This window comes from Rhinopithecus bieti, unplaced genomic scaffold, assembly GCF_001698545.2.
Source record: "Rhinopithecus bieti isolate Rb0 unplaced genomic scaffold, ASM169854v2 scaffold_19652, whole genome shotgun sequence".
NCBI classification, from domain to species: domain Eukaryota; kingdom Metazoa; phylum Chordata; class Mammalia; order Primates; family Cercopithecidae; genus Rhinopithecus; species Rhinopithecus bieti.
Genome location: NW_016809913.1, coordinates 3219747 through 3233490, shown reverse-complemented (window position 1 = coordinate 3233490; position 13744 = coordinate 3219747). Strand labels below are relative to the sequence as shown.

Here is a 13744-nt window from a genome sequence, read left to right as displayed (position 1 = left end):
AAGCAATACTCCCACCTCAGCCTCCTGAGTAGCTGGGACCATAGGCTTTTGCCCCCCCACTCAGCTAATTAAAATATTTTTTTGTAGAGATGAGGTCTCACTATATTGTCCAGACTGGTCCTGAATTCCTGAGCTCAAGTAATACTCCTGCTTCAGCCTCCCAAAGTGCTGGTATTATATGCGTGAGCCACAGTGCCTGGCTAACACCAGATTTTGAGGACTAAGTGCAAAAAATAGGAATGTAACACATCTCACTAATTTTTGTATTGATTACTTTTTGCAATAATATTTGGATATATTGTTGTAAGAGAATGTAGTAAAATTAATTATTATTATAATTTTTTGAGATGGAGTCTCACTATGTCGCCCAGGCTGGAGTGCACTGGTGCAATCACTGGCTTACTGCAAGCTCCACCTCCCAGGTTCCCGTGATTCTCCTGTCTCAGCCTCCCGAGTAGCTGGGGCTACAGGCGCCCTCTACCATGCCTGGCTAATTATTTTTGTATTTTTTAGTAGAGATGGGGTTTCACTGTGTTAGCCAGAATGGTTTCGATCTCCTGACCTCGTGATCTGCCAACCTTGGCCTCCCAAAGTGCTGGAATTAGAGGCGTGAGCCACTGCACCTGGCCCTAAAATTAATTTTACTTGTTTCCTTAATTTTTTAATGTGGCTCCTGGAAATTTTAAATTATATAGCTTGGTGTTTAAAATTTTTGTATTAAAAAAATTGCTTTTGGTAAAGAACACGTAACAGTGTACAGTTGAGTAGTGTTAAGTATATTCACATTGTTCTTGCAAAACTGAAATTCTATGCTCGTTAAATCAAACTCCCTGTTTCCTCCTGTCCAGTAGTTGCTGGCAACTACCATTCTACTTTGTTTCTATGAATTTGACTACTCTAGATATAAATGGAATCATACTGATTTGGCTTTTTGGGACCGATTTTTTTGTTTGTTTGTTTGAGATGGAGTTTTGCTGTGTTGCCAGGCTGGAGTGCAGTGGCGCGATCTCAGTCACTGCAACCTCTGCCTCTTGGTTTCAAGCGATTCTCCTGCCTCAGCGTCCCAAAGTGCTGGGATTACAGGCCTGAGCCATCGCGCCCGGCTGTGACTGGCTTATTTCACTTAGCATAACATCCTCAAGGTTCATCTAAGTCATAGTATGTATATAGCTTACAGTGTTTTACCTGCATTACATTTCTTTTCTTTCTTTTTTTTTTTAAGATGTAGTCTTGCTTTGTCACCTGGACTGGAGTGCAGTGGCACGATCTCCACTCACTGCAACCTCTGCCTCCCTCCCGGGTTCAAGCAATTCTCTTGCCTCAGCCTCCCGAGTAGCTGGGACTACAGGCACGTGCCACCACGCCCGGCTAATTTTTGTATTTTTAATAGATACAGTGTTTCACCATGTTGGCCAGGCTGGTCTCGAACTCCTGACCTCAAGTGATCTGCCTGCCTCGGCCTCCCAAAATGCTGGGATTCCAGATGTGAGCCACCGCACCTGCCCCTTGCCTTATATTTCTTTCTTTCTTTTTTTTTTTTTTTGAGACGGAGTCTCGCTCTGTTGCCCAGGCTGGAGTGCAGTGGCGCAATCTCGGCTCACTGCAAGCTCTGCCTCCCGGGTTCACACCATTCTCCTGTCTCAGCCTCCTGAGTAGCTGGGACTACAGGCGCCCGCCACCACACCTGGCTAATTTTTTGTATTTTTAGTAGAGACGGCTTTACTTTTTTTTTTTTTTTTTTTTTTGAGACGGAGTCTTGCTCTGTCGCCCAGGCTGGAGTGCAGTGGCCGGATCTCAGCTCACTGCAAGCTCCGCCTCCCGGGTTTACGCCATTCTCCTGCCTCAGCCTCCCGAGTAGCTGGGACTACAGGCGCCCGCCTCCTCGCCCGGCTAGTTTTTTGTATTTTTTAGTAGAGACGGGGTTTCACCGTGTTAGCCAGGATGGTCTCGATCTCCTGACCTCGTGATCTGCCTGCCTTGGCCTCCCAAAGTGCTGGGATTACAGGCGTGAGCCACGGCCCCCTGCCTATTCCAATTTTCTTAGACTTTTTATCGAGAGTGGGTATTGGATTTTATCAAAAGCTTCTTTTGCATGTGTTGAAATCATATTTTTCTACTTTCATCTATCTCCATGGTGAATTACACTGACTGATTTTCTAATGATAAACCCCATTTGGTCATGATGTATTATCCACTTTATTTATTGATTGATTAGATTTGTTATTAATTTATTAAGGAGTCATATGTTTATTTTCTTGAGGAATACTACTTTGTAACTTTCTTTTGTTTTCTTTTTTTTTAAGAATTGTCTTTGTTAGCTTTAAATATTAAGGTTAAGCTGCCCCCAAAAAGAGTTGAGAAATGTTTCCTTCTCTTTTTTCTAAGAGTTTGTATAGGTTTGATGTTCTTTATCTTTTGGTATTTTACATACTTCATCAGTGAATTTACAAGTTTTCTTTGTGGAAAACTCTTTGATAAATTGAATTATTTAATTTATTTATTTTGAGACAGAGTCTCGCTCTGTCGCTCAGACTGGAGTGCAGTGGTGTGATCTTGGCTCACTGTAACCTCCACCTCCCAGGTTCAAGTGATTCTCCTGCTTCAGCCTCCCGAGTAGCTGGAGTTAGAGATGGGGTATCACCATGCTGGGCAGGCTGGTCTCAAACTCCTGACCTCAGGTGATCTCCTTGCCTCAGCCTCTCTCAATTTCTTGGCCGGGCACAGTGGCTCGTGCCTATAATCCCAGCACTTTGGAAGGCTAAGGCAGGAAGATTGTTTGATGCCAGGAGTATGAGACCAGCCTGGGCAATACAGTGAGACCCCCATCTCTACAAAAAATTAATTAGCTTTATGCACTCATTAGTACAATTTCTAACCTGTTTTTTAAAATTGTGTATTTTCAGTGTTACAGTATCATATTTATAATTTTGTTGTAAGATATTCTATCAGGCTATACTGTTACTTAATCCTAAGGGGTTTTGTCAAGGTTTGTAAAACTGCCAGCGTTCAGGTTGGAGAATCTCCTATAAAAGTTTCCTTGCTGTCTTGCACAATATACAGTTAATAAAAGAAATACATATAAATGCTTAATTTAGTAGTATATTCCCTTATATTTTTAAAGCAGTTTCATCCTCAAGAAGAGCATTTAGGATAATGTGAATTTTAGCAAAATTTGTCTCAGTTTTAGATATTATTTGTATGTATTATTGCTGTATCTATTTTAACTCAGCAGTTAACCACATTTATCTCTGTTTTGAAGCTAAATGTTGCCAGCTACCTACAAATGATTTGCTTAACTGAGAATTTTAGAACTGATGTAAAAGACTTTGTAACCTTGTTAACTGCAAATACTTGCGATATCAGAAAAAGTATCCTTTACTTACAATTCTGGATTAGAAGTGGAGGTGGATTTTTAGAAGAACGACCATTAACCCTTCATGGTAAGTTGATTTGTTATTAAAGACATTTCTATTATGGGACCCTATTTAAAAATCTGTGCTATGGCTGGGTGCAGTGGCTCATGCCTGTAATCCCAGCACTTTGGGAGAGTGAGGTGGAGGATCTCTTGAGGCCAGGAGGTCCAGATCAGTCTGCTCAACATAGTGAGACCCCTGTCTCTACAAGAAAATTTTTGGGAGGCCAAGGCAGGAGGATCACTTGAAGCCAGGAGTTCAAAACCAGCGTGCGCAAGAAAGCGAGACCCCTGTCTCTACAAAAAAAATGTTTTTAAATAAGCTGGTCAGGGTGGCGTGTACTGGCTACTTAGGAGGCTGAAGTAGGAGGATCACATGATCCCAGGAGTTTGAGGCTGCAGTGAGCTATGATTATGCCACTGCACTCTGACCTGGACAATAGAGCAATACCCCATATCTAAAAAAAAAAAAATTTCTTTTTTCTTTTTTCAGATGGAGTCTCGCACTGTTGCCTGGGCTGGAGTGCAGTGGTGCGATCTCGGCTCTCTGCAACCTCTGCCTCCCAGGTTCAAGCAATTGTCCTGCCTCAGCCTCCCGAGTAGCTGGGATTATAGGCCCCCGCCACCACGCCCGGCTAATTTTTTTTGTCTTTTAGTAGAGACGGGGTTTACTATGTTGGCTAGGGTGGTCTCGAACTCCTGACCTCGTGATCCACCTGCCTTGTTCTCCCAAAGTGCTGGAATTACAGGCGTGACCTACCACATCTGAAAAAAATTTTTTTTTTTACTTAAAAAAACTCTGTGCTATACTAGAATAGTTGAAAGATTATAAAAATTTTAAGCAACTTGTTATGTTAATCTTCCAAATAAATATGCATATGTCAACTTTGTTCATAAAAAATTTTGGCCTGGCACAGTGTCTCACAACTGTAATCCCAACACTTTGGGAGGCCAAGTGGGGTGGATTCCTTGAGCTCAGGAGTTTGAGACCAGCCTGGGCAACATGGTGAAACCCCATCTCTACAAAAATTTGGCTGGGCATGGTGGTGCATGCCTGTGGTCCTAGCTACTTGGGAGGTGGAGATGGGAGGATTGCTAGAACCTGGGAGATCGATGTTGCAATGAGCCAAGATCATACAGAGTGAGACTCTGACTAAAAAAAAAAAATTTGCAGTCAACGTGAGTAAATAGAATTAAACTGGACCTAGAAAGTTGGATTTTTCTCCTGGCTATGCCGCTCTTTACAATTAATATATAAGCTCCAAAATTCACTTTGCCTTTTGAGCCTGTTTTTTCACCTCAAAATAAGAGATTTGAACTAATCTGTAAGTTACTTACTCTTTTGCAGTTGCGCTTTTAAGATGATCTCATTGTTTAATTTAAAAAACACACACACGGCCGGGCGCGGTGGCTCAAGCCTGTAATCCCAGCACTTTGGGAGGCCGAGGAGGGTGGATCACAAGGTCAGGAGATCGAGACCATCCTGGCTAACACGGTGAAACCCCGTCTCTACTAAAAAATACAAAAAACTAGCCGGGCGAGGTGGCGGGCGCCTGTAGTCCCAGCTACTCGGGAGGCTGAGGCAGGAGAATGGCGTGAACCCGGGAGGCGGAGCTTGCAGTGAGCTGAGATCGGGCCAGGGGACCCCCCCCTTGGGGGGGGAGGGAGAAACCGCCCCCCAAAAAAAAAAAAAAAAAAAAAAAAACAACACACACACACACAGGCTGGGTGTGGTGGCTCACGCCTGTGATCCCAGCACTTTGGGAGGCTGAGGCAGTTAGATCTTGAGGTCAGGAGATCAAGACCATTCTGGCCAATATGGTGAAACCCTGTCTCTACTAAAAATACAAAAATTAGCCAGGCGTGGCAGCACATGCCTGTAGTCCCAGCTACTTGGGAGGCTGAGGCGGGAGAATTGCTTGAACCCGGGAGGCAGAGGCTGTAGTGAGCCAAGATGGTGCCACTGCACTCCAACCTGGACGACAGAGCGAGACTCTGTCTCAAAAAAAAAAAATAAATAAAAGACAAACACAGATAAAACCTCCCACCCTGTTCCCCTTTCCACTTCAAAAGTTTTTCTTTCTTTCTTTCTTTTTTTTTTTTGAGGCAGGATCATAATGCAGGGTAGCCCTGAACTCCTGTGCTCAAGCAATCCTCCTGTACTAGCCTCCTAAGTAGGCCACTGTGTCCAGCTTCCTCCCCAGAAATTTGACTCTTAAATTTTCAAACTGTTAAACATACATTTATTAACATATGTTTCCTTATAAACAAATGATACTATAATTATTATTTAACAATTTTTTCACTTACTAAAAACTGGTTTTTCTACATGAGTATAGATATATAGATATATAGTATTCTTTTTATGTAACTATAATGTACACTTTTAACTTCAGGAGTCTTTAAATTCTAACTTTCCTAAGTACTTTATTATTTCAGAAATGCTTTTATTTCTTTTTTTTTTTTCAGTCATCATTGTTACCTAATTCAAGTGAGTACCTTCTCCATGCTGGGTCTTGTGTTTACATGGTTAAGACATGGTTCCTTGCCTGAAGAAGTTTAAGTTTGTGGTTTCCATGCTCCATAGTCACGGTTCTCTAGTTACAGATCCTACTCTGGTAAATACACAAATATTTCAAGGAAACCAAGGTGAAATTATGTAATATTAATTCCTTATCAGTTTTTTCTTTTAATTAGTTTAACATTTTAACATATTCTTTTTCTTCTTTTTTTTTTTTTTATTTTGAGACAGTGTCTCACTCTGTTGCCCAGGCTGGAGTGCAGTGGTGGCGCAGTCATGGCTCACTGGAGCCTCAATCTCCTGGACTCGAGCCGTCTTCCCATCTGAGCCACCTGAGTAGATGGGACCACAGGCGTGCACCACCACACCTAACTTTTGTATTTTTTGTAGAGACAGGGATCTCACTATGTTGCCCAGCCTGGTTTTGAACTCCTGGGCTCAAGTGATCCACCTTCTTCGGCCTCCCAAAGTGCTGGGATTACAGGAATGAGCCACCTCACCCGGCTTCATATTATTGTTTTTCAAAGTAGATACGCCTATATATTCTATTCAGTGTAAGCCCATAGCTTTAACCATATCTCAAAAGTAAATATAATATATAACACATGGAAAATATCCTGGTGTAACAAATTAGTTAATAACGTTTTGATATGCCACTGGATATAAATTGTTACAGCAAGAACTTTAGAAGACAGAAAATAAGTATAGCATAGTTTCTCTTCTTTTTTTTCTTTTTTCTTTTTTTTGAGACAGAGTCTGGCTCTGTCGTCCAGGCTGGAGTGCAGTGGCACTGTCTCGGTTTGCTGCAATCTCCACCTCCCAGGTTCAAGTGATTCTCCTGCCTCAGCCTCCCGAGTAGGTGGGATTACAGGCGTGTACCACCATGCCCAGCTAAGTTTTTGCATTTTTAGTAGAGACAGGATTTCACTGTGTTAGCCAGGATGGTCCCGATCTTCTGACCTCGTGATCTGCCCACCTCAGCCTCCCAAAGTGCTAGGATTACAGGCATGAGCCACCGCACCTGGCCAGTTTCTCTTCTTAATTGTCCTTTTTTTAATATACATTTCATTCCTGCCTTTAAAAAAAAACAGATACATAAAACAATATTCCCCTACTTCTTGAAAGTAGCCACAGTTAGACCTTTATGCATATAACATAAAAATACTTATTTAGGAAAATTAACCTATTATTATATATGTTGTTAGTTATTTTTAAGTTTATTGTCAGCACATATGGTCCTATTATCCCACTGTTTTTCACAGCTGCATGCTTTTCTATAGAATAGAATGGATGTACCGTAATTTAACCATTACTTATAGACATTTAAATTATGTTCAATATACGGTGAATATCTTTATACATATATCCCTGAACATGTCTGTAATACTGATGGAGAGAATTCTAGAAGTATGACTGCTGGGTCACAAAGGGTGTATACACTTTACATTTTGATAGTTGTTGTCAGACCGCCCTCTGATGACAATTGTACCAACTTATGCTCCCATGAATAGTATATGATGGTTTTTTCATGTGTACTGCTGACAGAACTACATTATAATTCTTTTAATTTTGCCAATTTAAAAAGTGAAATACATACAGTATATTATTTTAAAATTACATTTCCATGCTTACTGGTGAAATTGCATATCTTCTTATTAGGTCTTTGAAATTATTATTATTATTTGAGACGGAGCTTCACTTAGTCGCCTAGGCCAGAGTACAATGGCGTGATCTCAGCTCACTGCAGCCTCTGCCTCCTGCGTTCAAGTGATTCTCCTGCCTCAGCCTCCCAAGTAGTTGGGATTATAGGCACACACCACTATGCCAAGCTAATTTTTTGTATTTTTAGTAGAGATGGGGTTTCACCATGTTGGCCAGGCTGGTCTTGAACTCCTGACCTCAGGTGATTCACCTGCCTTGGCCTCCCAAAGTGCTGGAATTACAGGTGTGAGCCACTGTGCCCGGCTGAAATTACTGTTTCTTTTTTTTTTTTCCTTTGAATTGGAGTCTCACTCTGTTGCCCAGACTGGAGTGCAGTGGCGTGATCTCAGCTCACTGCAACCTCCGCCTCGCAGGTTCAAGCTATTCTCCTGCCTCAGCCTCCCTAGTAGCAGGGACTACAGGCATGCGTCACCATGCCTGGCTAATTTTTGTATTTTGAGTACAAACGAGGTTTCACCATGTTGCCCAGGATGGTCTCGAACTCCTGAGCTCAAGTGATCCACCTGCCTCAGCCTCCCAAAGTGCTGGGATTACAGGCGTGAGCCACCTCAGCCAGCCTGAAATTAATATTAGGCATTTATTTTTCTTCTGTGATTTGCCTGCTCACAGTCCTTGCACTTTTTCTGTCGGATGGCTTTGAAAGTCCCCCACCATCACCTCACTTAGTTTATCTCTTGGTAGAAATAATGCTTATGACTGGGCACAGTGGCTCACGCATGTAATCCCAGCACTTTGGGAGGTCGAGGGGGCAGATCACTTGAGGTCAGGAGTTCGAGATCGGCCTGGCCAACATGGTGAAACCCCGTCTCTACTAAAAATGAAAAAATTAGCCAGGTGTGGTGACGCATGCCTGTAATCCCAACTACTCTGGAGGCTGAGGCAGAAAAATCACTTGAACCCAGGAGGTGGAGGTTTCAGTGAGCTGAAATTGCACCACTGCACTTCAGTCTAGGTGACAGAGTGATACATTGTCTTAAAAAAAAAAAAGAATAATGCTTATATTGTACTCTTAATGAATTAAACAACAAAATGGGGGTATTTGTCCAGAAGATGTCAAAGGATCTCAGGCTTTAAATAATTGTTTGATACAATTTGTTTAATACATATATAGAGAGAGCTAAGATATTCTTTTATTTTGTAGGTGGAAATAGCAGAAATGTACAACTAGTTTGCTCTGAACATGGCCTTGATAACAAAATTTACCCTAAAAATACTAAAAAGAAATGTATAGACCTTCCGAAATGTGACAGTGGCTGTGCTGAGACCTTGTTTGGTCTTAAGAACATTTTTTCCCCATCTGAAGACTTATTTTCATTTTTAAAGGTATTTTCAATATCTGTTTTGCAATGTTGAATTTATATTCCTTTTCATATTCCCAACAGTAGCCTCCTATCTTTTGAATCTTAAGTTTAACTTAAATATGCCTATAATTTGTATAAGCCTTAGGTCTCTGCTTTTAACACATTCTATCACTTTAACAAATGGTGCATAGGCATTGCTCTGAATGCATATTATAGGATTTAGAATATAATTTAGAAAATTTTTCAGATAGACTATTTCAGAGAAGTGGTTTTAAATAAATGTGCTTATAATAATATTGCAGTATATACTACATATATAGAGAATTTAATTCTCCAAATTAATTTAATTTAAAAAATTTAATTCTCTAAATTTAATTTTTAGACTTACAGTACTATTTTGATATATTAAATATAGATAAAATTATGAGGGGTAGTGACTCAATACTTTTAAGTTAGAATAGGGATAACACTGTATTCATACAAGAAGTGTTCAAACTATGTACTGCTATAACATTTCTTTACTCAACATTGTTTTTCAGCACAAAATCACAACAAAGGAAGAATGGCATAAACTCATCCAGCTTCTTACAGAATTCCAAATGCGGAATGTAGATTTTTTATATAGTAATCTTGAGTTTATTCTACCATTACCAGTTGATACCATTCCAGAAACTAAAAACTTTTGTGGCTCATCAGTAACTGTGGATGCCAGTACAGCAACAAAAAGTATGAACTGTCTTGCTAGGAAACATTCTGAAAGAGAACAGCCATTGAAAAAGTCCCAGAAAAAGAAACAAAAGAAAACATTGGTAATATTAGATGATAGTGACTTATTCGACACTGACTTGGACTTCCCTGATGAATCTATTAGGCTGTCCCCTGTGTCGTCTTCCTCAAATTCAGAAGAAAGCAAAGCCAGAGACAAAGGAAGCAATCCAGAGACAAAGAAATCTATTCCTTGTCCTCCCAAAACAACTGCAGAAAAAAAATGTTCTGCCCTTATTTCTCATTGTTTAAATTCTCTCTCTGAGTTCATGGATAACATGTCCTTCTTAGATGCCCTTTTAACTGATGTAAGGGAACAAAACGAATACGGTAGAAATGACTTTAGTTGGACAAATGGAAAGGTTAAAAGTGGACTTTGTGATGAGTTTAGTCTTGAGAGTAATGATGGATGGACTTCTCAAAGCTCTGGAGAATTAAAAGCAGCTGCAGAAGCTCTCAGCTTTACTAAATGTTCTTCTACTATTTCAAAAGCACTGGAAACCTTGAATTCTTGCAAGAAATTAGGAAGAGATCCAACCAATGATCTTACTTTTTATATTTCACAAAAGCGCAATAATGTATACTTTAGTCAGTCAGCAGCTAATTTAGAGTAAGTCTTACTTCCTTTACTTTTATTTTTTAGTAATAAATAGTAAAGGGGAAATCATTAGTTTTTTCTTAATTTAAAAATGCTGTACTATTGATCATCATAAGCCCTTAACATTAATAATGTAGCTTCTAATGAGACAGTTAAGGAGACCAGCCTGATTGCTGGCAAGAGAAATAATGAGTGATTGGGGTGGATTTAGGTAACGCTTGAATGACCCAGGAGGGAGTTTGGTCTTGCTGTGATAGATAGCAGATAGTACTGAGTTTTTCTTTTCTTTTTTTTTTTTTGAGACAGTCTCGCTCTGTGGCCCGGGCTGGAGTGCAGTGGCTGGATCTCAGCTCACTGCAAGCTCTGCCTCCCGGGTTTACGCCATTCTCCTGCCTCAGCCTCCCGAGTAGCTGGGACTACAGGCGCCCGCCACCTTGCCCGGCTAGCTTTTGTATTTTTTAGTAGAGACGGGGTTTCACCGTGTTAGCCAGGATGGTCTCGATCTCCTGACCTCGTGATCCGCCCGTCTCGGCCTCCCAAAGTGCTGGGATTACAGGCTTGAGTTACTGAGATTTTTCAGTATGGGAGTGATTGATGTGTTGACAGGAAATTAATCTGGAAATGTCATCTGGTCTAGACCAGAGGCAAGGAAACTAAACTGGTTGTGCATTTTTCTTGGGCATTAAAATTAAAACAATGCATTACTTTTACAGCAATGCTTGGAAGAGGATAGCAGTCATTAAAAGTGTATTTTCGAGTCGATCTCTTCTCTATGTGGGTAATAGGCAAGCTAGTATAATTGAATACCTGCCAACCCTTCGAAACATCTGTAAGACTGAGAAGCTAAAAGAACAAGGAAAAAGTAAAAGAAGGTAAAGGCTTTATTAAAAACAACATTTTAGATAGTTTTTTCAAGATTAATACATATTTTCATAAGATGAAAATGTTAATATTAAATTGTATTTTTCTTTGTAATTTTGACAGATTCCTGCACTATTTTGAAGGAATTCATCTTGACATTCCAAAAGAGACTGTGAATACTTTGGCAGCTGACTTCCCTTAATGTTTCATACTAACAATGCTTTGTATAGATTATCATGTGGTCCTTAAGATAACATTTTTATATTATGTGGATCTTTGTGGAAAAGTATATTTCTCAATGTACATTTTAAACAAACAATTTGTATATTTTTTTATTGGTGGGCAAATATTTAAAATATTTGAGTTACAAATTGTATATATGATTGTAATATTGTTTTCTGAATTTTTTGTATTATCTGATTTAGCTTTGTTGGGGTATTTTTTGTATGTAAGTGAACTGTTTCTGGCAGGTAGAGTTCATTAAGATGAACTCCCTATTTCAAGTGTTTATATTATATATTAGCTTAATATTCAGATACGTTAGTGTCACTAAAGTTGGTATACAATCTCCCACTGCTAAATTTGACTGGCTTTACAAAAAAAAAAAAAAGTAAAACAAAAACATTATCTGATGAATTATATTTTTAACCCAAAAGTTAAGGATCCTCATATTGTACAGTTTTTTGTTGTTGTTGTTTTTTGAGACGGAATCTCACTCTGTCACCCAGGCTGGAGTGCAGTGGCTTGATATCAGCTCACTGCAACCCTTGCCTCCCAGGTTCAAGCAATTATCCTGCCTCAACCTCCCGAGTAGCTGGGATTACAGGAGCCCACCACCTTGCCCAGCTAATTTTTGTATTTTTAGTAGAGACAGGGTTTTACCATGTTGGTCAGGCTGGTCTCTAACTCCTGACCTCAAGTGATCCATCCGCCTTGGCCTCCCAAAGTGCTGGGATTACAGGCGTGAACCACCGTGCTCAGCCTATATTGTACAGTTTTGAACAGTATATGTTTATAAATGTGTGTGAAGATAGATATTTTTACCTCTTATTTGTTCAATTTACTTTTTCTTGCATTAATTAGTATATTGATCTAATTAAAGGTTAAAGCTAAAGGCTTTATTAAAAAAGAGTTCAGATGTAATCACCTTAGGTAAATATGTATATTGTAATGCATTTGAATATAGGATATAACTAAAGATTTCATCAAGCGGTGTACAGAAGAAGAATAAGCAATCTTTGAAGTTTTTTTTTTTTTTTTTTTTTTTTTGAGACGAGTTTTGCTCTGGTTGTCCAGGCTGGAGTGCCAATGGGCAGGATCTGGCTCACTGCAACCTCCGCACCCTCCCAGGTTCTAAACGCGATTCTCCCTGCCTCAGCCGTCCCGAGTACTGGACTACGGAACTACCACCATTCCCCCGGCTAGATTTTTACTTTTAGTAAGAGACAGGGTTTTCTCCATGTTGGTCAGGCTGTCTCAAACTCCCACCTCAGCGTGATCTGCCTGCCCCCTGGCCTCCCCAAAGTGCTGGGATTACAGGCATGAGCCCACTGTGCCTGGCCTGAAGTATTTTTAAAAATATCTTTTAAAATCTGTTTTTTCTCCTCTAAAAAAAAAAAAAGAAAGAAAAGAATGGGAGTATTTTCCCTCCCTAATAGGGACCACATTTAATATTTTATTTATTTTTAGGTTTATAATAATTCAGGGAAAAAAACTTTATCTTTTTTTTTTTAAGAGGTCTCACTCTTGATCTCACTCTTGTTGCCCAGGCTGGAGTACAGTGGCACAATCATAGTTCACCACAGCCTCCAACAGCTGAGCTCAAGTGATCCCGCTTCCTTGGCCTCCCAAAGTATTGGGATTATGGATGTGGCCACTGCACCCAGCCTTTTCATTTTTTTTGTTTGAGATGGAGTTTCGCTCTTGTTGTCCAGGCAGGAGTGCAATGGTGTGATCTTGGCTCACTGCAACTTCCACCTTCCGGGTTCAAGCGATTCTCCTGCCTCAGCCTCCCGAGTAGCTGGGATTACAGACATGTGCCACCACGCCCCACCATGCCCAGCTAATTTTGCATTTTTAGTAGAGACAGGGTTTCTCCATGTTGGCCAGGTTGGTCTTGAACTTCTGACCTCAGGTGATCCGCCCGCCTCAGCCTCCCTAAGTGCTGAGATGACATGCATGAGCCACTGCGCCCAGCCTTTCAGTTTTAAAGACAGTAAATTCCTGGAAGATTTAGATTCACTTTTGTGATAATGCCATGTTTCTGTTATGAACAACTAGGTAGTTGGAGAAACTATCAAAATAGAAAACAATGGCAAAGGAGATGGTTTGGATGGAAAGAGAATGATTTCCTTTTTAGACATGCATAGATTGAGGTATCTACATTTCCAAAGTGGAGATGTTTAGGTACACAATAACATATGTAAATGTAGAAACTTTATTTGTGCGTGGCAACAGGTCAAGAGTGTATACCAACTCTAGGGAGCTGGAGGTGCTAGAGAAGGGAGGGCTTCCATTTCTTGCTTTGTTTCAGATTATTTGAAATCTTTTTTAACAAGTATATT

General features: G+C 40.2%; 1 protein-coding gene across 1 annotated transcript in view; it reads left to right on the top strand.

Moving 5' to 3' along the window:
• The window catches only part of ATAD5 (ATPase family AAA domain containing 5), a 61215-nt gene extending 49662 nt beyond the window's left edge, over window positions 1-11553 (top strand). Inside the window, 5 exon segments of the mRNA XM_017890862.1 lie at window positions 3260-3440; window positions 8797-8978; window positions 9496-10331; window positions 11033-11191; window positions 11304-11553. Coding sequence (XP_017746351.1) covers window positions 3260-3440; window positions 8797-8978; window positions 9496-10331; window positions 11033-11191; window positions 11304-11382 — 1437 coding nt within the window. The 3' untranslated portion in view covers window positions 11383-11553.
• Window positions 11554-13744: the final 2191 nt, after the last annotated feature.